Below are 26,867 nucleotides of genomic sequence, written 5' to 3' on the forward strand. Positions count from 1 at the left end.
AAGTGGCTCGCCACGTTTGAATGAGAGATAATGTCAGCCCGAACAATTTTCTAGGTCAGCGCTGATAGCATTTATCACACAAACCACACCGCATCGCTTAACATGCTTACTTTCCATGCCTCGGAACAGTCTTGGCTTGGGGCGAACTTTCATCTTGCGGGACACCAATGAAAGACATTCTTATTGCTAAAACCGCCCAAAAGTCATGATCCGAGAGCCTCTTTCGGCAATGTCAAATTGATGCTGTTACTGCAAAACAGTGACGACATAGACGTCACATTTAGTCAGATGGCGCTGGCGCTTTCGGAGGTGCTGCAAGTCATTGTCCGTAGTGGGCCCGGTCCATTTATGGAATTTTGCTAGTGGTGATCGGATATCGATGTCCGAACGACCACAACACAATGGCCTCGAACCCTGCACTTTTCCCAAACAGAGTCTTGAGTCTTGCCAGACACAAACAATCAAAAATCTCATCAATTAGAAAGTTAATGATGACAATCAGACTATTATTGAACCGACTGTCTTGACAACTCTGTGCTCAAATTCAGTTTCAATCCATTTGTTTTAGACAGCCTCATCGATACAGATCATCTCTTCCTAAATGTCGCAGTGCCTCGAAAATCAAACCTGAGTTACCTTCAAAATCATCGGCGACGTGTCTAAAAAGTTCGCCCTCCTATCAAGTTACGAGCTACCTTCAAATCTTCACACGATTCTTCAGTTGGTACTCGCGCCAACAACATTGTCGCCCATACATCACTCAACTATGCAGCACGCCCATAATCTACTGCGTCGGTAATATCTCAGCAAAGTAGATTGGAGGAGAGTAGTATGATCCGTATTGATCAGTTCGAAGCATCATCATCGGCGCAGGAATATCGTTCCGCGTTACAGATGGTTTCTTTTTCTTGGGAGGAATTCTAACTAAGGTACACATCTACCACACTATCCGCAGGCGCGATAGTAGTCCTAAACCAGTTGTTTTATACTCCTTTGTTCAACATTTATCTTGTTGTCTTTCATGCTCTCCTCTCCGGTGAAGGTATCAAAGGTGCCATCGACCGAGTGAAGAACACACCACCGACGAGTTTACTAAAGGGCTTCCTTAACTAACCGTAGGTTACCGCGTTCAATTTTACCTACAACCAACCTCAATTGCGGTCAATCTCAACTGGAATATTTGCTGTCTTCTGGCAATTGTACCTCAGCTGGTAAAACAGATGAGCCGAACATATGTAAAAAGAGAACAATTCTGTTGAAATACTGGTTACTGTTGCCTATCAGAGGCTCTCGTCGTGATTGCTTCGACAAACATACCAAGGAAGGTACCAACCAAGAACATTGGGGAAATAAAAAGCGTGCGTTTAATTGACCATTGAAATACCTAACACAATGCTGACTTGCGAGGAAGAGAAGTTAGCCTGCGGAAAGATCAGACTCACGGCACCTTGGAAATTTACATCAACATCCACAATTATTTCTACTTTTTTAATGTATCGCAGGGGAGGGAGGAAACCTTTTGCTTTCTCCAGACACTTGCAACAGCTGAAAGGGCATTGATTGTGGAAGACCGGTGTTAGCTGCGCTGGCTTCAACGATCCATAGATATTATGTCCCAGACCCCACGAACAAAGCATCGGCTTTTCACTGCATAAAATAGAGAAACTTGGAGCAGCAGAAGGGTCCCAATTATCCGAGCCATGCGAACGAGTTCCAATCGAACGGTGAATCATACTTTCAACCATATTAGAAGAAACCAGCTGACGGACAAATGAGATACCGTAATCCCATCTGAGAAATCTGTAAACTACGAAGCGATCGAATTGGATGGCACCGCCTATTGGCTCAGCTTCTTGGACGAACTGATGACAGACACGCTTCTCGGAGACGACATGGTGTTTGGTCTATTCACGGAGCAGTGACTAAAATTATTTACTTCGTGCTGTACTTATTAAGCTACATTATCGTATCCCCGAGCTCTTGTTCCCTTGGGAATGATCTCTCTGACAATCACTCAAACAAATATTTGTCTATGCCACCGGCTTCTCTCCTTTCGGAACAGCAATATTATCTGCAGGTACCTCCCCACGATCGGCACTGTCCAAATCCTCACCTTTCTTGAGACCAAGCTGGCGCGTGTCATAGCCGTTCTCCTCTAGGAATGCGCGGAAGCGAGCATCCTCAATTGCGATGGTGTCCTGGCCGATGTGAGGCAAACAGAAAATGGCAAGGATGGCGGATAACACGCAAAGTGACGAGGAGACCCAGAAGGGGTACTGTGCCGATGCGACTGCGTCGTCACCTGCAGCGGCTTGGATGTAGGGGAAGACTGCATCAAAGTTAATAAACCATCTTGTAATCTTAGGACTAGGATCTAATCTCACCCCAAGTGCCCACAAAAGCACCAATCTTGCCAATGGCGGCGGCAATACCATAGTACTTTCCTGCCAAGTTGTTAGTATTCTGAAATCATGCGTGAATTGAAACTGATAGGACTAGCCATACCGCGAATACCCGTGGCGCAGGTTTTGGCCGCCAATAAGCCAATGTTGTTGCCGGGACCAAACTCGCCGAGGGCCAAAAAGATACCATAAACAACAACAAACCCGCCCACCATTCCCGGCTGTGACAAGTTGAAGTAGTCGCCGGCCATGATGAAGCCGACAATAGCCTGCAAGGTCACGCCCACAGCAAGAGCGTACCGCGGGCCCAGCCAGTCAGATGCGGGAGCACCAAGCATAGTACCCGGGATGTAAAACAGGTTGATGACGGTGTTCCAGCCGAAAACAGTGGTCAAAGGCGCGGTGTCGCCGTACAAGTTGCTCAGAATGGTTGACGAGTAGATGCCAAAGGAGTAGGCAGAGAACTACCAGTACAATAAATGATTAGTTGGATCTCACATATTACGATCACGTATGCAAACTCACATCGTAAATGAACCAAATCAAGCTGACAATGAAGAGGCGCCACCCGTAAAAACGGAGTGAAAGCAGATAAGGCGTCTTGGCGTAGCGCATCGAGTTTCGCTGGAACTCTTCCGGCTCCTTCACGAACAGACGGAGGACAAACAGAATCATGGGGAACACAACACCGATGCCCAAGCTAGTGCGCCAAATGGTGCTGTAGTGGCCATTGTGGCAGGCTGCGGCGACTACGTACGGGACGAATGCGCCGATAACGAAGCCCCAGTCGATCATAGTGTTGGTGAACATGATGAACCAGAGGTTTCTTGAACCGGATTTCAGCTCGCCGGTAGACTCTGCACAGCCAACACTGCCGGCAGGGTACTCGCCGCCAATGCCGATCCCGACCTAGTAGTAATGTGAGTCGGCAAATTCGCTTCGAGTGCGCCAAAGGCGCCGCAAATGTTGATAACTTACGAAGAAGCGCCACGCAGCGAGGATGTTGAACATGCCGACGGCGTCGCCGTGGTAATAGGAGCCGGCGGCAAGAGCGGTGAAGACAAGCAGGATGATGGTCGAGACGAGAAGAGAATTCGTGCGCGACCAATGGTCGGCGAGCCAGCCAAAAGCAAGCTGTCCTACGACAGTGCCGGCAAAGGCAATGTCACCGACATATTTCTTAGCATTAGAGGTCTTGTATAGGTCGCCATATTGGAGGGCGAGGACTGTGGTGACGGAACCAATGACCTGCGGAAGGCTGTTGCATTAGCACCATAATCGCCAATTTCATTGTTCACACAATCAAAGTAAAATGCCCACGTTGTTGATGTAGCCGTCTGAAAACAGACCGGCGCCGCATGCTATTACGGGAACGATGGCCTCACGGAACGGCTTGCGGGGAGGGGCGTCGGCAACGGCGTCCTGCGAAGCTGTTTCGGACTCTGAGGGGTCCTTTTTCAAGAAACCCAACATTGTGTCTGTTCGGCAATCGGGCCTTTGCAAGGTACAATTAAAGATCTAATGGCAAGTCGTACTGTATGCGCCGCTGGCGAGAGAACCTGCGACCACGATACGACTGGTGAACGGTGGTAGGGACAGGATGGCGAGTGTCTAGACCTAGGCCGACAACGAGGTAAAAAAAAAAGGAAGAGTAGATCTGCAAAAGTATGCGGGACATCAACACCTTATATTTCGGACGATCACAAGCCCATCGGTTCGCAGGCAATTCCAATCGTCGGTTTAAGCTGGGACGCTAGAGCCACCCGATAGCTTCTCCCCCGCAGCCCGTGTCCAAACCCACAAAGAGCAGCCATCATCCCCTTCAGACGGGGCAGATAGGAAGTGATGGGCCTATAGGAAGCTCCTCGAGTCGTGCGTGGCCTATTCCCGCCACCAAATTATGAATGGGGTCACCGGTGGTTTATACCGAGGGTACAGAGCATGCCAGTGGTTGGTTCTTGTTGATGGCGACCCCACCGTCTACGCAGTTTTGAGTGTTGGTGTTGGTGATAAGCCCGGATATACGGCATGACTGGGGGATAGAATCAGGCTTGTAGCTCCTTTTGAATGTGATAGGATCAAGTTTGGTGCGGATACACACGTGTAGCACACGGCGTCCCCGTCAGACGACCTGAACTTGCAGTAGTTCCTCCAACTCCAGGTTTGTGTAAAAGAAGAGTTTTCATAGGTGCTACTTCAAAATTACAGTCTGATGCTCAGGGAGATCTCTCCAATAAGCACTGCTCTTTTGACAACAGATGACGTCGAGAGCTGTTCGGTGGCAGGCTAAGCTTTTTAGCGTTTTCTGGGCAGGGCGTGCCGCGCCGGGAGCTTCTGGGCTTGGCAAGCAGACGCTGAAGGACTTGGAGAAGTACAGAGTCCCACTGCATAATGCCCACCAACCACTGATGTCTTGCTGCGGGGCACACCGAAGTTAAGGGAATGTTCCTGGTAGTTCAGTACTATGCCGAACTTGTCTCTCTGCTAACTCTTTGGGGCGTGAACTGATCCATGTCCGTTCCTTCGACACAACTTAATGCGCCTTGTAACCCATGGCTTTCACCACAGTTAGAGACCTATTGTGGTCGAGTTTAGGCCAGCAATCACACCTTGGTAGTTCAAATTTGTACCCAAGTCATTGATGATGTGCGGCTCTTGCTGACAGGACCCTGCAGGATCGGCAGGGACGGCACTCTGGATTCTTCAGAAAATCTCCTAAAGGAACCAGAACCAATGGAAAATATTAATGATGCTAATTCACCGGGGACTTGGTTCGCTCATGCGAGGAGTGGATTAACTCATCGCCCAAGTTGGCGGGAGTGTATCCTGGCAAAGTGCTAGGGGTGTTGTACCAGTAGAAAGTGTGCATAGGCGCACGTGGGAAAGTATTCAGGTATCGAATGGAGTTGCTGATGCGTTGCGGCTCAGTCTGGGAGAGGTATTCTAGGTACAGGCCTGTTGCTTGAGATTGGCTGGAACGATTTCCGAAAGATTCGGAAAGTCGCGAGCAACGTCTTGAAATATTCGGTTCATGGGCTATCACAGCGAAGGTATTCCAACAATCCTGACGATAAGTCTCCTTAGTAGTGGCTGGACAGTCATTTGATATTTATGTGTGTACTAAAAGCGCCATGATTCTCTCTGCCGACTCTTTAGAGTCCAGGTTTCCAGAAATCGTTGAGTTTACCAAGCCGCTTCCTGTCCAACGCAGCCATTAAGCCTCTCGCAAACTTTATGGTACGTCTATGTCATATTTTATCTGAAATTTCTGACATATCGCCAACGCCAAAGTATGCAACAATATGTTTGCCGACGATGATGTAACTCCTCTTCTATGCTGTTTTGTCATCGAACAATGGGTAAGGTATCGAATCTGAAGGCCCACAAACAATATTCACCCGCTCATCCGTGAGAACCAAGACCGATGTGGCTGAGACTAAATTGTTCCTGGAATATCTCACGGAGGATAGACTCTTTTTCAAATGTAATGCAATAAGATTCCTTCCGATCGAACAATCTTTTGCTGTCTTGTAGAAGAATCCCTTATGCAGACAACAGCTCTGCAATACTCTTCATCATTGCCTTGGTGGCAACAGATTGTAGGCGTGGCCCAAGGCTAACTCTGGCAACACCGAGTTTCGCCACCTCACTGACAGTAAGAAATCCGTCAGCCGCCGGTAGTACCACACTCAGGCGTCCGTCGAGCGCTTCGGCTATCTTAACGATCTCGGCGTCTCTCAACCCTCGACTTCCTCCTCCCCAGACAAACGCGGTCGTAGCGCCGGCGTCCAAGAATGCTCTTGCTCGACCAATGGCCTCGTCGATAGACTCACCCGCACCAATTGCGTCAGTCCGAGCATTGATAACAAAGTCTGGAACCCCGGCATTCTTTGCTGCCACAGCCGCAGCCTTGATTCTCTCCACGGACTCTTCCTTTGACCTGAGCTTGCCGGTGCGGTCGTTCAAGTCCTCGATGTTGGCGCCAACAGCCCCGAGCTTGATTAGTTCAGTGACTGATTCGGTAATATCATCAAGGTACCCATCCTGAAAATCAACCGTCAGAGGTAGATTGTGTCGCTGTGCAACCGGAGCAATTTTGGCAACGGCAGCCATGTTCTGCTCGTAGGTCAAGTCGTCATCATTGACACCGTAAGTAGCTGCGACAGCGTACGATGCCGTCGCCAGAGGTTTGACGCCAGGCACGCTGGCTGCGGCTCGGGCAGATGCCGCATCCCAGACGTTGATAACGACGACGGGCTCGCCAGGCTTATGCAGCTTCTTAAAGGAAGTGGCCATAATCTTTTGCCAGTTCTGCGCAGACATGTTTACGTGTGGTGGTGATGCAAGTTTAAATGTCGTTTCGGTAGAGGCAAGGAAAGAAGAGGATGAATGAGTACTTATCAAAGAAGATGATTGAGTGATGGTTTGTAAAATGTAAGAACCTAGAAGTGTGGATGATTATATACACGGCTCTTGGATAGACCAGACAACGACCGCGACTGATTACTATTACAAAGAAATGCCAACTTGACAGATGATAATATATGATGAGTATACAAGTTGTCCTCTTTGTAATCAGAGCAGCTTTGAGTCACCAGACCTAGGTTTCAGCGCCGTTGATTACGGACCTCTCGATGGCCGCGCCCTGCAAATGACAACGCTTGCCCTGTGGGTTGATTACGAACCAAGACAGCCACCATTTTCAGCCCGACATATAACCCCGCTTCCCGGTGCCAAGATGAAGCTCTGTTTGCTCCCCGCAGCTGAAACTGGTCGGGTCAATTGTTTTTCCATCTGCATCGCCCAGATCCAAATCTGTGAAGAGATATTCCTGTTACTGAACAGCTTCAGCGTTGCAAAATCGTCGTAAAGGAGGCCGAGTTTCGGGGAATCATTTGACGATCAAGTCCAAGTCCGAATAAGCTTGTGATACTTTTCTCAAAATGGAAGCGTTCCTCAAGTAAGTATTGATTTCCATTCTCCTTTTATGGTAACCGGCCATAGGGGTGTATCATCGCTTGAGAGCAACAACTGTAAACAGATATAAACTCATAGCGACATTCAGCACTACTATTATCATGTTGCCCGGCGGTCCCTTGTCTTCAACACTTCCTAAGGCGTGTCCATGGAATAAATGCTCTGCCCCTTCAAGATGACGCCATTCCTCAGTGTTCTGAGCCTTGGGTCTCTGGTTTTCGGTGTAACCTATGGCCAGATCATCACTCGCGAGTCTCAGCCTGGTTCCATCAAAATAGGCACCACCAACAACCCTCCCACCATCCTCATCTCTTCCAACGAGACTTTTGCGGTTAAAAGAGCAGCAGAAGACCTCGCACAGGACTTTGGCCGCATCCTTGGCACGAACAGCACCATCATTTATGACGCTCTTAATGGGACCGCGTCGTCTCCGATAATCATCGCCGGCACACTCGCCCACTCTGAACTCCTCTCCGGCCTCATTACCAACCAAAAGATTCAAAATATCTCAGCCATCGAAGGGAAATGGGAAGCCTACATCCACGATGTCTCCACCGATCCCATTGATTCTGTATCGCAAGCCCTGGTCGTGGCGGGAAGTGACAGGAGAGGAACGGTCTACGGGCTCTATTCCCTCTCCGAGCAGATCGGCGTGTCCCCGTGGTACTACTGGGCTGACATTCCCACCAAGCCCGCCGAAGCCCTCTTCCTCAACCCGCAACCCAAGGTCCAAGGATCTCCCTCGGTGAAATACAGGGGTATCTTCATCAACGACGAGGAAACGTGCCTCACAAAATGGGCAAGAACCCGCTTTCCGCTTGCCAACAATAACGCTCAGAGGCCGTTTACGGGAAAGTTCTACGCCCACGTCTTCGAGCTCATCCTGAGACTGAAAGGGAATTATATATGGCCGGCGATGAAGAGGAGTCTTTTTTACCTCGATGATAACCACGGCCAGCTCGCGCACGACTACGGTATTGTAGTCGGAACTAGTCACCATGAACCAATGACCAGGGCGTACCTTGAACAGGAGAGGATCAGTGGCCCTTGGGACTGGAGCCAGAACAAGGATACGATCGTCAACTTCTTCAAGGCCGGCGCGGAGAGAAGCAAAAATTGGGAAACTCTGTACACCGTGGGAATGAGAGGCGAGGGCGATCGTGAGAGCCCGACTTTGACGTCGGAACAGTTGGTTGAGATTCTCGCGGTACAGCAGGATGCCATCGCCACGGCGCGAAATGTGTCTGCCAGCTCCGTGCCTCAAGCATGGTCTCTGTACAAGGTACCTGACCTTTCCCTAAGAACTTTGAAGTCTGGAATACTAAAGCACGGCTGTAGGAAGTAGGAAAATACTACCAAGCGGGCATGCAAGTCCCCGACGACGTGACGCTCATGTGGACGGACGACAACTTTGGCAACCTCCTCCGCACGCCCTACCCCAACGAGACATCCAGGGCGGGGGGCAGCGGCATATACTATCACGTCAACTACGTCGGCGAACCAAAGATATACGAGTGGATCAACACCATCCAGCTCGTCAAGACGTGGGAGCAGATGCACCTGGCGTATGAGAAGCAAGCGCGCGAGATATGGATCGTGAACGTCGGAGACATAAAGCCTCTAGTACCCCTCTCCTGACCGTACTTAACTTTTGAAAATCCAAATCACCCACTAACAAGAATCTCGGTAGGAAATCCCAACAACACACTTCATGGACATGGCCTACGACATGTCCAAACACTCGCACCCCGAAAGCGTAACCCAATGGATCGAGGAATGGGCCTCGAGGACCTTTACACACTCTACCTTTGGCCCAGCCCTAGCAGACATCCTTACCCGGTACGGAAGACTCGTCAACCGCCGGAAATACGAGACGCTCAACATGTACCCGTTCGTCTACAGCACGCAGTACCACGACGAGGCGGAAAACGCGCTAGCGGAATGGGACACCTTGCTCCGCGACACGCAGAGAGTCCACGACAGCCTCTACGAGTCCCGGCCGGCGTTCTACCAGATGGTTCTGCACCCGGTAAAGGCGGGACGGACGGTGTACGAGTTATACATCAAGACGGAAATAGGCAAACTTTACAAGGCGCAGCGGAGAACCAGCACGAACAAACTTGCGGCGGAGGCGCGTCTCGCGTTCACCCGCGACGCCGAAATCTCGGCCGAGTACAACGCCGTCAGCGGCGGCAAGTGGGACGGCATCATGTGTCAGGTCCATATCGGGTATACATTGTGGTATGAGCCCGGGGCGAACATCATTCCTGCGATTTCTCACGTGTCTGACGGCGATGTTCCGGCGTCGGGGATCATGGGTGTCGCGGGACAGGGCGAGGTCGTCCCCGTCGACGCGCGGCATTTCACGTTGTTGGAGATGCATCGCTACGCGCCGACGACGGACAAGCGGTGGTTGGACGTTTTCACGAGGGCGAACGGCACGTTCAACTTTGAAATTACCTCGAACGTCTCCTGGCTTTCAATCAGCAACGCTAACGGGTCGTTGACTTCGCCCGGAGATCACACGGACTCCCGGTCCGTATTCAAAATAGACTGGTCTTCCGCGCCGAAAGGCCGAAGCAGCGCGGAGATCACCGTCCGAAGGACAGACGGCAACGACACGGTCACTGCCTACCTCCCTGTTTTCAACCCGTCCGTGCCAGAGGATAAACTCAAGGGACGATACATCGAGGCTAACGGCGTTGTTTCCATCGAAGCAGCACAGTACTCGCATACCGCACCCAAGAACGGGGTTTCCTACGTCACGCTACCCGCCTACGGAAAGACGCTCTCGGCAATCAAGCCGTGGCCAGTCACCATTCCCTCGTTGACCACCGATACCGCGCCGGAGGTCACGTACGACTTTTACACGTTCTCCGACGTCGTAAACGCAAGCGTGCGTGTCTACCTCGGCGGCTCCCGGAACCATGACGGCACCCGACCTCTCAAGTACAGCTTCTCTGTTGACGGGGGAGCAATCACGAATGTCTTGCCGGTGGAGAATAGTCCTATGGGATCGAACCCGAAGGGCTGGGCGGATTCTGTTATCACGGGAGGGTGGAACATTACATCTCCTACCGAGGGCGGTTTAGATGCCGGGCCGCATTCACTGAGCCTGTGGCTTCTCGAGCCGGGTGTTGTGGTGCAAAAGGTTGTTATTGACCTTGGCGGCGTCAAGGCCAACGGCTTAGGACCGCCTGAGAGTTTTAAAGCTTAGTGATTGCTTTGTGTGAAAAGCTCGTTGTGCAATGAGGCTGTGGTATACTGAAGAGGATTAAAGAGAGTGTATCAGTCAAGAACAATGATTAAAGTATGTTGAAATCGTAACCTGAAGGACATAATCAATCAGATGAACAGAGGACGTCGATGAATTGAAGTAAATATGGCTTTCAATTTATATGCGGTTGTAATATAAAACCTTATCATATCCCTATCCACACATTCTCATCAGGGCGTTAGGCTCGTCAATATGTACAAAAAAATCTAATAATCATCGCGTGGTATGGGTAAAATGTGGCCCAGATGTTCTAGTGTAAAAAAGAGAAAGAAAAGAAAAGGACCTAAGCGGTTCATAGAAGAGCTACAACGAAAACACCAGCGGCAGCAGCGACGATACCAGAACCGAGACGGCTGGCGGCATTACCAGTGACCTGGACAGGAACGTTGGTGGTCTTGCTGGCGCTAGGAGCAGGTGTGTTGTGAGCTGGAGGGGTACCGGCGGGAGGTGTGCCGGCGGGAGGAGCAGGCGGTGTACCGGCCGGGGGAGTTCCAGCAGGAGGAGTACCGGCAGGAGGCGCAGGGGGGGTACCGGCAGGGGGCGTACCAGCGGGAGGGGCAGGAGGAGTGCCAGCCGGGGGAGTACCAGCAGGAGGAGCAGGAGGTGTACCGGCCGGAGGTGTTCCAGCAGGAGGAGTACCGGCAGGAGGCGCAGGGGGGGTTCCAGCTGGGGGGGTACCGGCAGGAGGCGTACCAGCGGGAGGAGCAGGAGGGGTGCCAGCCGGAGGAGTGCCTGCAGGGGGCGCGGGGGGCTTGCTGCTCGGAACAGGTCTGACTGTGGTGAAAGTACGAGGAGGGACGCTCTCAGTAACAGGGCAGATGGTGGTGGAGACGGCAATGGTCTCGGTGCTGATGTGAGGAGTGTGGACGCAGTTGGTCACGTTGCCTCTGCAAGCAGTGATGGTGTGAACCCTGGTGGTAAAGACGGTGGAAGTGGTCCAGCTAGTGGGAGGAGGAGGCGCCGGCATGGTGGACTCCTCTGTGACAGGGCAAACGGTTGTGGAAATAGGTACGGTCACAGTGGTGACTTGAGGACGGCCAGGGCAGTGGGGAACTCCAGGGGGGCACCTCGTAATTGTCTCGACGCGAGTGGTGTAGATGGTGGAAGTCGTCAGCCTCTCGGTGGTGGGCACGGGGGGCTCCTCGGTGACGGGGCAGATAGTGGTCGACACGGGGATGGTCACGGTGGTCACGTGAGGCTCACCAGGGCAGTTGGGAACGCTGGGCGGGCACCTTGTGACGGTCTCGACACGAGTAGTGTAGATGGTCGAGGTGGTCAACTTAGTGGTGTGAGGAGGCTTGCTGGTGGGGATGTCGGTCGAGGTAGGGGCAGGGTGGCTCTGAGGGGTGCTCTGTCCCTTGGTGCTGCTGGCAGGGGTTGAAGTCTCGCGGTCCTCTGTCGAGGTGAGAGTGGGGAGAACAGGCTTAGTGCTGCTAACAGCGGTTGAAGACTGAATGGAAGCGGTAGAGTTCTGGCCAGGAGTGCTACTGCTCGGGACTGAGGAGGTGGTGAGGCCCTTCGTGCTGCTCACAGCAGTAGAGGTGGTTTCATAATCCTCGCTGAAGGTTGTGGAAGCTGCGGATGGCTCAGTGCTGCTTTCAGTGGTCAAAGTTGTGAAAGTGTGCGGCTTGGTGCTGCTGGCAGGAGTTGATGATGTGGTGCTTTCTTCGGTGGAGGTGGTGGAACTCTGAACGGGCTTAGTGCTGCTGGTTGACGTCGAGGTAGTGGATGTGAGAGGCTTTGTGCTGCTGTCAGCAGTGGGTGCTGTGGTACTCTCCTCACTGAAAGTAGTAGAGCTGAGGTCCCAGGTGGTGCTAGCCGGGGCCGTAGAAGACGGAACAGAAGTGTGAGCAGAAGTGCTACTACTGGGAGCCTCGGAGGAAGTCTGGACAGAGGTGCTGCTAGACGAAGCGGAAGAGCTGCTGTGGACGTAGGTGCTGCTGATCGACGTCGAGGAGGAGGAGGAAGAAGAAGAAGAAGAGGAGGAGCTGGATGAGCTGCTGGAGCTAGTGCTGCTGACTACCGTAGAAGAGGAAGAGGAAGAGGAGGAAGAAGACGAGCTTGAAGAGCTGGTACTGCTGGGAGTGGGAGTTGGGGTGACATATTCGCTGGTGGATGAGGTGGTAATCACCGAAGTACTGGTGGTCGCCGGAACGGTGGAAGAGGCCGTGAGGTCGTAGGTGATGCAAGAGCAAGCGGAGGAAACGGCTCGAACATCGCTGGCGCAGTTGTCAAAGTTGGTGGGAATGGCTGCGGCAGCGGTGGTGGTACCGTGGAGGTATTCAACGCAGAAGGTCTTGGCCTCCTGTTCAAAGCGCTTGTCGATCAGGTTACGGTAGCAGCCATCATGTTCCTGGGAGGTATTAGTCCATGTGTCAAGTAGGAGATGTCATGCCAAGATGTGCATTGGTATAAGGCTGAAACTGGCAAGGATGGATAAGACATACGCAGAATGGATACTCCCAAGCGTTGACAGATGTCAGGGCAATGGCGCCCAGTCCTAGGTAGAGGCCACGCATCTTGGCTGTTAAAAAAGTTTCCGGAAGCGAACGACGGTGAATGTAAAAGATGGCTATCTAAAGTCGAAAGGGTTGTTGCCGGGGGGCTTGAGATGACCGAGTGTAAGGAGATAGAGAGAGACAGGCAGGAAAGTCTGGGCGCGATGAGGTGACATTTATGAAAAACGAAGAAGACGAAATGAATAGGATGGGACAGGATGGGTTTGGCGCAAGCAGCAGTGATCATACACCAGCACCACCCATGGCCTCTTTTCCCGCCGCCCCCATCTATGGAGATGGGAGGGCTAGGAGAATACGAGCCGGTACTGGAGCCTTAGTCGCCTTGTGGTTGAAATGTGGTTGCCCAAGCTCAGACCTGGCTTACAAGCCTAGGGTAGCCATGGGAGACGTACATGACGACTCAGGTACCTAAGGTAGTCCACATGCATGTAGAATTAGGGTAAGGGGACTTTCGGCCGCAGCTGGGCTGCTGAATCATAGTGTTGGTGTTGGCGTTGTTGGCAGTGGTGGGTATGTTGGTGGTAACGGTGCTTGGCTGATGACCACTCACACCACCGAGGCGGAGTCGGATAGTCGCCGGCCAACCGTTGGGCGTCGCGATACTTAGTGAGCCGGTGATGGCGTCTCTCATCTCGTCGTACCGGTTTTTAGTGTCAAGGGCTGTCTCCTAAGTTTGAGGGAGGCGGACAAGAAACCAAGGAGTAGGCGGACAATGGAGGGGGTGGTTGCAGTATACGATGGCCTCGTTCCCGCCAATGATCTCACTGAGTGGGGCGATGTAGCATAATGGAGCAAATTGTAGTGTAGAAACCACTCGTTGGACGCTAAAATCTGGAGGATCTTCGGTAATGAGGAGCTCAGGTCAGTTTAGGTCGTCTTCTTCTTCTTTTTTTGCTCGAGAGGTTCTCGACAAAGTGGTCCTGTTCCTTCAAGGGGTGATTTTACCGTTATGATTGGGTGGATGTTTGAGAATGTTTGACGGAAGTATCACTAAGACCCCATATTTGTGGGTCTGAAGGATGAGTTTCTTTCAGAGTCTCCACCGTTTCTTTCTTTTCTTCACTCCTCGTGTGGGTAAAGCTGTTGCACGTTAGAATTTTAGAGAAACATACAAAAAAAAAAAAAAAACAGAAGGAAAAAAGGAAAAGAGCCCCCCCCAAGAGGCCACCCCCAAACCCCCCCCAAACCCCCTGTTCGGCGGCGGTTCTTAGCGTGCTCTAGCCAGGGGCTGACCAGCTGTATACTATGTACTTGACCAAAAGGACCAAACGAAGCCAATCAAATTTGATTCTTACTAGATTCGGGCAAGTTGGTGGGGCGTCAGTAGCTTATCAAGTGGGCTGTTTCTGCTTCGCTGGGCAACTGCAACTGCAAGCTTAGGGTGCACCTCTTCTACTTCATCTCCTGCTCCTGCTGTAGAGGTGGAGGATGGGAAAGAGACCTCGGGTAGGACGGAAGGGACAAATGTGATGAAGCGGCGCACCTTCCGTTACCCTCACTACTACGGAGTAGTGTATTCATGTATTTGTGATCCTGCCTGCCTGCGCGGCCTGAACTACCTGGTGATTTTCGTATCGTGGTTGCAGTTTCCAACATTCAGGAATGAGGTACGTATCTTGCAGAATAACTACAAGTACGTACTTCCCAATTTCATGTCCACCAATGAAAGAGAGGCGTGATACTGTTGCTCATAGAGCAAGATTGGTCCTTCCCATGTTTGAAGATTCATTGTCTAGATTGATTTTCTGCTACAGTGGCGCTTTCTTCAGGTTTCTCTTTACAGCTTCCTACTGCACACACATTTATCTATGGCTGGCTGCTTTGGCTGCGCCTTCAAGTGAGTGTCCCAAAACAATCAGCACAACCACCACCACACTCATCAAGTCGATGCCAAGTCATCCTTCCCGTTCTGCAGAAAAAACGATATACAGAAATAGCTGGCCAACTGCGGTTTGCCCGGTCAGCGAATCTTCTCGCAGTCCAGCTCAGCAACTTCCGTGCATCAGGTGGCAGGCGACCCCCTTCACATGTCCCCGCTAGTACCAAAAGGGACACGACCCTGGGGTCTCGCTTGCCTAAGAAAAGAAACCAGGCTTGAGGCTTTTGGGGACCCTTGCCCGAACTAGACTCGCTCTTTCCACTTCTCCTTCTTCCTGCAGTTTGCTGTCTGTCTTGGCTTGTTTTTCCCTCATGATGCATGATGCTGCGTTGCCCGCTTCAGCTGGAAATCTCGTGAGGAGAGAAGGAGTGAGGGGAAGAAGAAGAAGAAAAAAAAAAAAAAAAAAACCTTCGTATAAGGAAATAATGACTTCCGCCAGTGAGGTCATACGTGTGGATTTCCGCTGCGATCAATGCGCATCCATCCAGTCGGCGCCTTTTACCAGCTTCTGGTCTAAATTGCTTTCCTGGTCCCTGATTCATCACCAGATGTAATCGTCTCATCATCGTTCCCATCTTCTGTCTTCCATCGCTGAGTCATGAGCCCAACGCAAACCACTACTGCATACATGATTGTCTTGTCACATCGTCTCTTGATTTGACCCTCCACAATTGGGTGTGAACCCAGCTTCGCCTCGCCTGGGGGCCGCGGGGTTTAGACCCCATTTACCCCCCAAAGAATAATGTCGCATTGGTTGGTTCGAAACAGTGTCTTGGGCAGAGAAAACAAGCTTTTGGCCCTCAGACATACAGTTCCTCGCGTGGCTGGCATCTCAGACACTTGTCACTGGCACCTTTCCCGCTTGTCAAATCAGTTTGTGGTTGTTGAACTAACGTCAAATCGCCTCGTCCAACTGTCCGTCACGTTCAACTTTCCATCTCGTCGGTTCCCAAGCGGTCCCTACCACTCCGCCAATGTTCTAGTTCCTTGTCTAAACGCCCATGCCTGTGGTAACAAAATGCCATCGCTGTCTATACGAACCATCGGCAGACCGGATGCCAGCCTCTACCATTGATGAACGCACATACCAGGGTCCCCCGGCACACAACCCTGGACGTCCGCGGACTGAACACATCTAATGGCACGAGCCGAGTGGTCAACTTCAGCTGGCATCTACGCGAACAAGCCACTCCCTTGCGCCCCCGCAGAAAAGCCCAATGTTGCTATACGGGCCATGATGAGATCGGACGAGGGTTCCCCAGCCTGACCAAAAACAAATACCTCCACCTACACATTGCGAGAAAGCCTCTTGATCGAAATCGCGGCTAGCATGGGCATAGACACGCAAATCAAGCTTATCAAAACCTAAACTATTTTTTTCAAAGACAGTCTAAGTGGTACATTCTTTTTTTCTTGAAGCTTCTACTGCCAAATGTAGACGGTGGTCCGAACTAGCCGGTAATACGAGGCGCTGCCAGGAAGCGATTCCTTCGCGACCATCACTGGTCAACCAACGGGGCTCCGCGGCTCCCTCTTCCCGAGAACGACCTCTTGCAGTGACTGACTTGCTTGTTTGTCGTCACAACATTGCTGTTCCGATCAGACCATCAGAATTTGGGATTGGCTCATGACGTCAAAACCCCCTCCCGTCTCCGGTCCGCGACGTTGCCTGGTCGGCGCGGGCTACGGCTCCTACAGTCCCGAAGCCAAGCGATCCAAAGGAAACCGTCTTGGACCGCCGTCCAGACTACTGTTCATGGTGCGGCAGTGATGGGGAAACACTTCTCAAATAAGCGGGTGGGGTTCTAGCACCGTCCGACGGTCTAGACTCCACCTTGTTAGTCGAACGGCCGGCCTTTGTTTGTCTCGATCGGCGATTACACACCAAGCTAAACAGCGAGAGGATCTCTGTTATCGTAGGCGTCATGGATCGAAATATCCCGAGCATTAGCCTTGGGATTTAAGCTTGAATTGGTACTCTAGTCAGTATTTGTTTTCTGTGTCAGAGGCGTGATTCAGGGCTCATGCCAAGCGATGACGGGAAAGCTGGGTTTGAGGGGAGATCGAAACAGTTTCACTCTTGTTGGATTTTATGAGTAAGACAAAGAAACTTGATATATGCACGTAGTCGATTTCGTGACGCGGGAGGCTGGAACGCTTGGTATTCTTTGAACCTATCCCCGCTCACTTGAAGGTGTTTCACACACAATGAAGCTGGCCCTGCAACCCTGACATATAGATCCTCAACTTCTTTGAACTTGGAACGCTGAATCGTGTTTCCACGTTCTCTCGTCGGAGATACGGAGGTCTCACTGGAGACAATTGTACATTGGAGGATAAGTGCCGTTTACCAGCCACATTATTTCCCGAGCACTTGATTGTTCTTGCGATATTGCGTCAAAGTCTGGCTCCCACGCACTAGAACCTACCGTCGAACACTTCTGACATCGCTGCAAGCCAACATCGACGTGTGGCTGGTATGATGGAAGCCTTCCAATTCTCACTTGGGCTTTCACATTTCGTGAACCCGGTGAATCGTTCGTGCACGGTGCCAAATGATAACCTGTTGGAGTCATGAAAGTGACGACACATGCAAGTCAGCTTCATCTAATGACTACTGTTGCCACCGCAAGGACCGATCGTGAGATTGCTCTGGACAGTTCCAAGATGATACTCCCGGAAGCTAGATTAGGAGACGATGGAAAACCACTGTGTTCTTATGACATGTGAGCCCCAAAACGTGCTACGATTATGCGTCCCCAGTCCGTTTCCCCTACTCGGATATATGCAGCTCAGATATCCAACCTCTCGGAAGCAATACCAGCCCCCTTTACCACGTTTTCAATCTCGTGCGAAGCAGACTTCTCATAAGGCCCATGCGCCTTTACTTATTTGGCTTCTGCCCAGTACCAACGGACTGAGAGTAAGCTGCGACGAAGCGGTCAGAAGAAGGACTTAAATATTGCCCAGCTCCGTAGGCCGGTCTTCAGATGACTCATTCGAGTCTGTCTAGCCCGTTGTACCGAATAGTGGCATTTACATAGCGAGCGAGCGAAGTAGTCTCAGTAAGGCCAAAGAGGACTCCAAGAACACTTTCTGCGACTGCTCCCAGGAGGTAAGGTAACGAGCCTTACCGCATCATCTTTGCCGAGACGAAACGTGAAGTAAAGCACCATGTCTGCTGCCATAACTGTCATGATTCCTGTGCCTTTTGTAATGCAGCCTCAAATATGAGTGGATAGTTATTAAACAAAATTATCGGGTAAATATTCCTTGTGACTTTACATTCAACAGAAAATATAGCAGAAGGAGTTGCATGTTTGTGCGTTGTGGATTATCAAAATGGTGCCGGCAGCTGACGAACATTCAGGATGTACTACTTTGACCAGTGTCCCTAATATAGTCAGTCCACCATCGACAAATGTTAATTCGAGATCAAACATCTCAACTTGAAAGCCACCTAGGCCGCTAGTACCACCCTGCCTCGAAGAATGCCGCGCACAAGAACTTCCACGTGTATTGAAGGCATAACCAAAAGTCTTCTCGCATGGATCGACATTTCTCTATACAAACAGTTCATCATTGCCATCTCAATGTATTCTCAAGCTGCCTCTTTCGCCTTCTTGTGCGACAAGGAACAAGGGTTTGCTCCATGAAATACGGTAAGTACAAACAGACTAAAGGACAGACTGGAGGTGGTAACCTCCACGGCCCGAATGTCGCCCTTCAGCTAAGTAACTCCGTCAAAGGTTCCTCGTCAGATAGTACAAAGCCCAAATAATGTTTGTTTTTCTATATATTATCCATTCATCAGAGATTTGCAATAGTTGATGCCGTTGACATTTTGATTTGCGATGGCTTAAATTCCTGACCGATGATTTGACTGAGCTAACCGGAAGCCAGATGTCCGCGTTGCTTGCCGCTGCTGCTTCCTACCTTGCAAACACCATCCAACCTCACCGCCAGCCGTTGTCAGGCGCCACCAACGCAACATCTAATAATACTAGAGTGATATTGGGAGTGATGATGTATCATATTTGATGATCGCAGGGAACAGTTCATTTTCTTCATGCTTTAGGAACCCGTCAATCCTGCTCGACTCAAACTACGCTTCATTAAGACCAGGCCCTGAGAAACAAAAGTGAGGAGTGTGCTTCTTTATAAACACAGAAGCAAATCTGGCTGGCACGCCTTAACTCTCGTCGCTGAGTTGTCAGCCAATGGTAGTCTACAACGAGCGTCGGACATTGCCCGACCAGTAGCATCCGGTCTTAGTGCAAACCTGGTCTTGGAAAAGACAACAAATCGCGCGGACCCTTTTCATGAAGATGTCAATGGCCCGAACGAAACAGTCTTAACCGGGTTTTGATCCTTTGGCAACGGCTAACCAGGTATCCGGATCCATACATGACCCTTGAAATGATACCTCAACATGGTCAATGTGGAGATGCTACAAGCACGCAATGATAACCCAAATCGCGACAAGCTTAACGCACCGCTATCGGGATGCAGCGACGAAAAGTCAAGACTTCTCTAGATGTTTGCTTTCGATGCGAGTCAGACTTTTCACTCTGAGACTTGCTTCCAGGCCATCGATGAGAATCTCATAAAGTGAGACGCTTGAAATAAGGTCATCGCTGCATGATTCATCTTCATCTTTGACAGGGCCTCTCTTCTAAGTCATTTGGCTTCGCATAATCACTATGGCCGATAGAAAGAGTCAACAAGAAACATCGCCAGTTTCGAATAGCCCTGCTGTGGAAGTTGGGTTGAAGGCAGCGACAAAACGGACATGGTATCGGACTGTATTTTTCCAGGCCACAGTTATTGGTCTTTGTGCCTTTTTCGCACCTGGATTATACAATGCCATGCAGTCGACTGGCGCTGGAGGTCAACAGACTCCGTATCTCGTAATGTTTGTGAAACCTCTCCCTCCAACTGGATTGCTTCGTCTGCGACAGAAGCACGCTCTAACTCTATCCAAAGGTCTGCAAACGCGGTTCTCGGAGTGATGATGGTCGTTACATGTTCCTTGGGCAGCGTCATGGCCAATAAGATAGGTCTCAAAAATGCCTTGATATTCGGAACGACAGGATAGTATGTTTCTTGGCGCGGTAAAAGCAAGTAAAGCCCTGAGAAAAGCCCCTAACAGAAATTAGTGCTATATACTCAGCGTCATTGTACACTAACAACCGTTACGGTACCGAGTGGTTTGTCTATGTTGGATCTGCTGCTTGTGGCATCACCGCCGGTATCTTTTGGGCTGCAGAAGGTGCCATCATGATTAGCTGTGCGTATTATTGTTCCACCCTAGCTCTTATATCATCTAACTCACATGCACATAGATCCCGAAGATCAAAAGCGTGGCAGATACCTTGCATATTGGCTGGCTTACCGTAATGTAAGTGACGCTAGTCTCATGCCACTGCAAATATAAAGACATGATTAACAAACCTTAGGGTGGTTCAATTGTTGGGGGTGCTATAAATCTCGCCTTCAGTAGGTAGTTATCGTGAACCAACTACAAGATGAAAGCTTACAAGGTCAGATTCAACCGGGAAAACAACAGGAAAGCTAGACTGGAGGACATATGTCGTGTTTGTGGCTTTGCGTAAGTATTCGAATGACGCAAGAAAGAATAATCTTCTTACTCTCAGCAGAGTGTCTGGGTCCCTTTGTTGCTATGCTTCTATCGCCTCCAGAGAAGGTCCAACGCCAGGACGGTAGACGAGTTGCCAAAGCCGAGAAAATCCCGACTATTGCTGAGCTCAAGGCTGTTTCCAAGATTCTAATCAGAAAAGACTTTCTCCTAGTGTAAGTTGCTCACTGTTTGGAAAATTTCCTTTCGGGTATGCTCTGCTGATGTGAACCAATCGTACCTCAGCTTTCCTTTCTTCTTCTACGCGACCTTTTTGCTCTCATATGCAGGTTCTTACCTTTCACTTTACTTTTCTGTTCGCTCTCGCGCCCTCGCATCTCTCGTCTCGGCCTTGGCGCAAATTACAGCAAATTTCTTCTTCGGCCACTTTCTTGACTGGACAAAGCTCACCATTAGCCAACGCGCCAAGTTCGCTTACATCGGAATGATGGCACTATTTGGTGGCACTTGGATATGGGCAACAATCATCCAACGAGAGTACGGCCTCAACGCTCCGGCATTGGATTGGTCAGATACAGGTTTCGGCCGAGGCTGGGCCCTTTACATCATCCTGCAAGTTAACTTGTGAGTATCAAATTAAGGATCAATATCCCTTCTTTCTCCGAGACTACCGTCCAGGTGCTGACTGAAAAGTGCTCTTGCGTACAACTACGGCTACTGGCTTGCGGGCTATATGGCTCGAGATCCTGCGGAGATTATTCGCTTTACGTCGACTGTTCGTGCCGTTGAGGCTGCCGGGGGAGCAGTGGCGTCTGGTATCAGCTCTACCCATGCGCCATTGCTTGCGGCTGTGGGCGTCAATTTTGGACTTTGGGCTCTGGCGCTTGTGCCAACGTACTTTGTGGTTCGGTCGCTTGACTTTGGCGTGAGTGAAACAATCTTGGACGAAGAATCTGACAAGAACGTCTCGCTTTCGGTCTGAGAATGTCTGTTATACTCATCTCTCCTTTGTGAGCTTCGACACGTTTAGGCCGATAAACCAGCAGTAGTAATTTGTTGTTTATCCATGAATTTGTACTTCCAGACCATGGGAAGGCGATTGCCGAGAAACATTGTATCTATCATACTGTTGCAAGCCTCAGCCAATTGCATGGCTTGGAAGGAAATTACGTACATTTTGGTGACGGCTGAATTTTGTCGGATGAAGATTTCCCTACTTGATAGGCCTACTGCCTGATCGGGTTACTGTCAATCTTTGATGAGATCTGCATCGGACCGGATCCGACTTCGCGATACTCCTAAGCAGTGCGGTAATATTAATGGGGACTTGAGAAGCAAGAAGTGGGGTTGATAGGAGCACCTCATTGAGGGTGAAGCTTTCGCGATTCCTACCGTTTCAAGATTGGATCCAGCATATACCCCTCAGTTCATTTCAAAGCATACACCACTTCACTTCATTCTTGACGCGAGGTACAGAGATAAAGGCTTGACATATTCTTTGCTGAACAATTGCCAATAATACACAAATCTGAACAACCTTGACGAAAGTATCTAAGCCAGCACCTGAAAACCCCAAATCAAAATGTCGGCGACGGACTGGCAAAAAGACTTCGAAACCAACGGCTTTGTTGTCATCCCTTCTGTGATACCTCCAGACAAAGCGGCTGAATACCAGACTCGTGCCTTTGACTGGCTCCAATCATTTGGCAATCACACTTTGGACTTGGATGATTCTTCAACATGGACACAAGAAAATTTGCCCTTCATATCCGAAATCAATACTTTTAATTACTACGGCGTCGTCCATGAGCAGTTTATGTGGGATATTCGTCTAGAGCCGGGGGTTGTCGACGTTTTCTCCAAAGTTTGGGGCACCGACAAACTAATTGTCTCGTTTGATGCCCTCAACATCACCCTTCCTCGCAGGCCAGGCCATGTTCCTCGACAAAAGTGGCCTCACGTTGACCAAAGTCCCTATAGAGATGGATTGCAATGTGTGCAAGGCATTGTTAATCTCTCCAAGGCTGGTCCAGAGGATGGCGGTTTAACTGTCTATCCCGGTTCGCACAAACTTACAGAAGCGTTCTTCCAAGAACACACCGATAAGTCGCAATGGTCGCGTAAAGACTTCTTCAGGTACACCCCAGACCAAATTTCGTGGTTCGAGAAGCAAGGCTACAAAGAGTTCAAGGTTATAGCTGAACCTGGAGATCTCATTATTTGGGATTCACGGCTGATTCATTTCGGGGCCGAGCCGACAGGAAAAAGCAACCGGATTCGAACAGTAACATATGTTTCTTACGCGCCAGCTTCTTTTGCTACAGAAGAAGCTTTGAAAGCTAAGAACGAGGCTTTCAAAAACTGGTTGGCTACAACGCACTGGCCACACGACAATATTGTGCTGAGGACGAATCATCCTACCTTACCTGATGGAACCGTCGATAAAAGCAGGTCAGAGCCAATAGAGAAGCCGGAGCTTACCGAAAAGCTCTTGAAGCTTGCTGGGATCAAAGCATATTAGATCTCTGCCGAAAGTTTTGTTACTTGTAGAGCCACTATGAAATACTGCCATGTCGCCCTTCTTAGCTATGAAAAATTCTAATTGGTCAGGCACGACTGAGTTGTCTTCAATCTTGCCCCAGTGTCCCGAATCAGAGCAAGTAGATGTATTTTCTCTTGATCTGTCGCTAAAGCAAAGTTCGAGGGAGATGAGACAGCGGTGACAATCAACAAGGTTGCCCTGATCAAACTTGACGTTACTTCTCCTTCCCAATGAACTGAGCAGATCCTGGGACAGATTCAATAAAAACAATTTAGAATGTCATAGATCTCTTCAGGAAATTGAGTCTGCTATGAATATGGGTCGATGTTTTATGCCTCATAGAAGATGACCCAGGTGAAATCCAGAAGGGATTAAAGAGGTGGACAACATATAAGAAGCGTCCTGGCTCACTGTGGTAGCTGCTTCTATTCGGAATACTCATACAGGTCTACGGCGGGTTCGTGAAAATAGTCATATTGTACAGACAAGCACAGCCAGCTAAGGAAACACTCGACTTGATACCACGTTCAGTCCGACAGTAGATCAGTCGAGAGGATGACGTAAATATCGCAAGTAGTAGACTTTATGAGTCAAAGCATGTTGCAAGGAGTGTCTGCAGGTAGAGACTATGCATGCTTTCTTTTTCCTTTTTTCTTTTTCTTTTTTTCCTTTCCAGAGTCGCAACAATGAAGGTCTCAAAAACGCCGGTCTAAATTTGCGAGCTGGCCTTGGGCTGGTCGAGACGAGAAAGTTTCGTTAAACTGGAGCTTACATACGACAATTTTGAACCAGGCTACCGGATTTCCTATACAGAACTGACTCACCTAGGATAACATAGCGATTACTAGCATACGTCGGTGACTATCAGATGTGAGACAAAGATGATATCAAAAGGTTCAGGAACCTGCCCAAAGGTGATTCGCGTCTCAGATACCAACAAAGGCTAGTCCACGCCCGGATGGTTTGTAATGCTTTTCAACTCTAGATACGACCAGTCCACTAGGATCCATCTTTCTATTAGAGCCGCCCAACCGATATTGAAATATGGGCGATCTGAAACAAATGTATACTCTATCGCTTTTACAGTGCTGTGGGGGGTATGCAGGGCGACGAGGCTTAGGAAACATCTGATTGGCCACTGTCAAGAAAGCTCATTTGCCGGGTTTTAAATGTAAGGAATTACTAGTAAGCTAATCTACATAATATCCGGAGATAGATGAGCAAGACCGAAGCTGAATCTAAATTTATAGATGCTGATTGGACTTTGGTAGGCGGACGCGTAGGCTGCTAGATTTACTTAAGTATTAAGGGTAATTCCATCTTCGTAAGGTATCCTATTTCCATCCTAGACGTAAAGTAACAAGATACTGAACGCACTGGTTGGATTTAGTGCTACATGGCTAGAAATACTTCCCTGCTCCGTGAGGCAGAAGTTAGTATACGGTTTTAAGCATTGAAGAAATCCAAAGTTGATACGCGTTCCACCTAAATTGTGAGGCACGGCACGGCGACATGGGTATTTTTAATATGGCGCACAGCATCCTTTTTGCTAGTGCTCAACAACTTTCGATTTCGCTAGGATGTAGACGAACTATGTACTCTTCGTAAATCTTAGATGCCCTTATGCAGACTCGTATGTCAAGATAGCAAACAAATGGCGTTGTCCCAGTAGACGCTAGTCTTTCATGTGCAGTACTCGTATGTACAATTTACCTCTTGCTAGAGACCCGCCCTTATCCATGTGTCCAAATGTTGAGGCCAGTCTTGATACCTCCCTCCGGTGGCAGACCAGCATGGGTTGTTCTAAGGTCTAATTTCCCCTCATTGTCCCAGCTCTTCCAGAAAACAGCATTCCCCGGGACGGCTTTCACCGTAAGGGCCTCATTATTGTCGCAGTCAACGTACTTGCACCAGCTTCTATCTTCTGTTGTCCAGTTGATGCTGAGGTTTGGGAATTGTGTACCGCATTTCTCGCAAGTCGACTCTACTATAGCGAAGATGGTGGTTAGACGGTGTGTGCCAGTACGATTCCCATAGCCATCAAGTGGATCCAAATGGGGATTGAATAATTGGCCGATGCGATACCGAGTCAGTTGGAGCGATTCGTGCATATTCGGAGGTGTGTACCCCTGAATTTCCGAAGCACGCCGGATGATCCGCTGAACGATCGGGTCTTCGTCTGGCAGATATGCTGTGCTGCTGGTTCGGTCGGAATTGTACTGATTTTCTGTTTCGCCATCCACGTAGACTGTAGACCTTTCGAATAAAGATTCACTGGAGGAATCATCAGCTACTGAGTTAGACAGACTGAGGTGTGCACAGGCCGTACCCTAATCGTAAAAGGTGGTTTCGTTCACCCCACGACATAAACCCCACGACGTAAATAATGAGGGGATCGTAACTGAGAATCCTGATAGAATAGGTCTTGGGAAGTGGTTGTATTGTCAGGGCCATAGATATGTGGGGTGAGACATGCGGCCATAGGAAAATGAGCATAGGCACGATCGCGCCGCAGAGCAGGAGACGATTCCATGGGAAATGGCTCAACATCGTGGATTGCGAGAGCTGGTGTCAACAGCTTAGAAAATGGTGTTGAAGGACCTAGGTTTTTTTGCTGGGGGTGGGGAGGTTGGACCGTTGATACGAGCATCATTACGAAAGGGTCCTGGTAAGGTTTCGGTCTCGCAGCATAGCGAAAGTTTCTTTCCTTTTGCCTGCAGTGACAGGCCTTCAAGATCTGCATTGCACTAAGTTTCTTTCTCCCCCGCAAACATGAGATTACTTCATGGTACGGATTCGTTTCCAAACACATGGTTGCGTGTTTCTGTCCCAATTGAATGGTCTTTTTTCCCAATTGAATGAAAAAGACCATTCAATTTAGCGAAAACTTTGCTTATGAACACGAAGAATTGACAAGAAACGCGATGTCCGCTGTCTATCTGGCAGCATCTGTGATAAGCTATTTGGTTACTTGGAAGACCCTTCTAGCCTCCAGGGGTCAATGCGAACATCCTTCTTGGGCTAACTATCCCTTGCCTGTCTCTGCTTTGCGACAATAATAACACGTTTTTCTCATGGCCATTTACTGTATTCGTCGAAATTTCACAAGGTGTAATGGAGCAATGGCATTCTAGACCGACTTGCTATCTGACGGGGATTTAAAGGGCGGATTGCACACTGTGTCTTTATCGCCAGGCTACAATACTAAGCCGCATAGTAGTAGCCGAAATAAATACCATGTTACATATCTACATTGTTGATATTCGGTACGTTACATGTAGATGAGGGTGGAACTATCTTCAGAATCCAGCGACACCACGATCGCCTCAAGAAGAATGTTTCCTCGTAATACGTGGCGGAAAGCTTCAGCGACAATGTTAACATCGAATTTCATGAATCAAAATCTTCAGGTGATCTGAGAATTAGCCGGAAGCTTAGACCATTCCCCCTTCGAGCTTGGCTAGGCGGCATCACTTGAGGTTAAAGTTGGCAATCCGTGTCAAAGCATACCCTCGACGATTCAGGAATGAACTTTACCAGATAATATTCCTTTCCAGTTTATCTACGAACTCGTGGTTTCAGCCTTATGGTCAAGCATGTTAATTTTACGGTAGAAACCCTATCTTGGATTACTACTGATTTCCTTTTCTGTACACTAATACCGATGCCGTA

At 49.6% G+C, this 26,867-nt stretch overlaps 7 protein-coding genes across 7 annotated transcripts; 3 read left to right on the forward strand and 4 right to left on the reverse strand.

Annotated features, from left to right (window-relative positions):
* Positions 1 to 2,030: 2,030 nt before the first annotated feature.
* On the reverse strand, positions 2,031 to 3,875 carry CTRU02_205156 (major facilitator superfamily transporter; the record flags this gene model as incomplete). Its single annotated transcript, XM_036724264.2, has 6 exons — positions 2,031 to 2,329; positions 2,385 to 2,444; positions 2,506 to 2,866; positions 2,928 to 3,311; positions 3,381 to 3,650; positions 3,723 to 3,875. The coding sequence occupies 6 exons, from the start codon at positions 3,873 to 3,875 to the stop codon at positions 2,031 to 2,033; spliced, it is 1,527 nt and encodes a 508-aa protein (XP_036583891.2).
* Positions 3,876 to 5,945: 2,070 nt separating this feature from the next.
* On the reverse strand, positions 5,946 to 6,725 carry CTRU02_205157 (uncharacterized protein; the record flags this gene model as incomplete). Its single annotated transcript, XM_036724263.1, has 1 exon — positions 5,946 to 6,725. One exon carries the CDS (start codon positions 6,723 to 6,725, stop codon positions 5,946 to 5,948), a length of 780 nt encoding a protein of 259 aa, XP_036583890.1.
* Positions 6,726 to 7,554: 829 nt separating this feature from the next.
* On the forward strand, positions 7,555 to 10,596 carry CTRU02_205158 (uncharacterized protein; the record flags this gene model as incomplete). The annotated part of the gene is made up of 3 exons (XM_070204509.1): positions 7,555 to 8,661; positions 8,718 to 9,008; positions 9,070 to 10,596. The coding sequence occupies 3 exons, from the start codon at positions 7,555 to 7,557 to the stop codon at positions 10,594 to 10,596; spliced, it is 2,925 nt and encodes a 974-aa protein (XP_070061613.1).
* A 352-nt stretch (positions 10,597 to 10,948) lies between these two features.
* Positions 10,949 to 13,175, reverse strand: CTRU02_205159 (cell wall protein SED1; the record flags this gene model as incomplete). The annotated part of the gene is made up of 2 exons (XM_036724261.2): positions 10,949 to 13,009; positions 13,104 to 13,175. The coding sequence occupies 2 exons, from the start codon at positions 13,173 to 13,175 to the stop codon at positions 10,949 to 10,951; spliced, it is 2,133 nt and encodes a 710-aa protein (XP_036583888.2).
* A 6,582-nt stretch (positions 13,176 to 19,757) lies between these two features.
* Positions 19,758 to 21,635, forward strand: CTRU02_205160 (DUF895 domain membrane protein; the record flags this gene model as incomplete). Its single annotated transcript, XM_036724260.1, has 9 exons — positions 19,758 to 19,969; positions 20,041 to 20,151; positions 20,214 to 20,344; positions 20,400 to 20,455; positions 20,514 to 20,553; positions 20,603 to 20,665; positions 20,715 to 20,868; positions 20,939 to 21,277; positions 21,347 to 21,635. 9 exons carry the CDS (start codon positions 19,758 to 19,760, stop codon positions 21,633 to 21,635), a joined length of 1,395 nt encoding a protein of 464 aa, XP_036583887.1.
* A 600-nt stretch (positions 21,636 to 22,235) lies between these two features.
* CTRU02_205161 (phytanoyl-CoA dioxygenase) lies at positions 22,236 to 23,174 on the forward strand (the record flags this gene model as incomplete). The annotated part of the gene is made up of 1 exon (XM_036724259.1): positions 22,236 to 23,174. One exon carries the CDS (start codon positions 22,236 to 22,238, stop codon positions 23,172 to 23,174), a length of 939 nt encoding a protein of 312 aa, XP_036583886.1.
* A 1,754-nt stretch (positions 23,175 to 24,928) lies between these two features.
* CTRU02_205162 (prolyl 4-hydroxylase alpha) lies at positions 24,929 to 25,745 on the reverse strand (the record flags this gene model as incomplete). The annotated part of the gene is made up of 2 exons (XM_036724258.1): positions 24,929 to 25,469; positions 25,525 to 25,745. The coding sequence occupies 2 exons, from the start codon at positions 25,743 to 25,745 to the stop codon at positions 24,929 to 24,931; spliced, it is 762 nt and encodes a 253-aa protein (XP_036583885.1).
* Positions 25,746 to 26,867: the final 1,122 nt, after the last annotated feature.

Source organism: Colletotrichum truncatum, assembly GCF_014235925.2.
Source record: "Colletotrichum truncatum strain CMES1059 chromosome Unknown Contig_0003, whole genome shotgun sequence".
Taxonomy (NCBI): domain Eukaryota; kingdom Fungi; phylum Ascomycota; class Sordariomycetes; order Glomerellales; family Glomerellaceae; genus Colletotrichum; species Colletotrichum truncatum.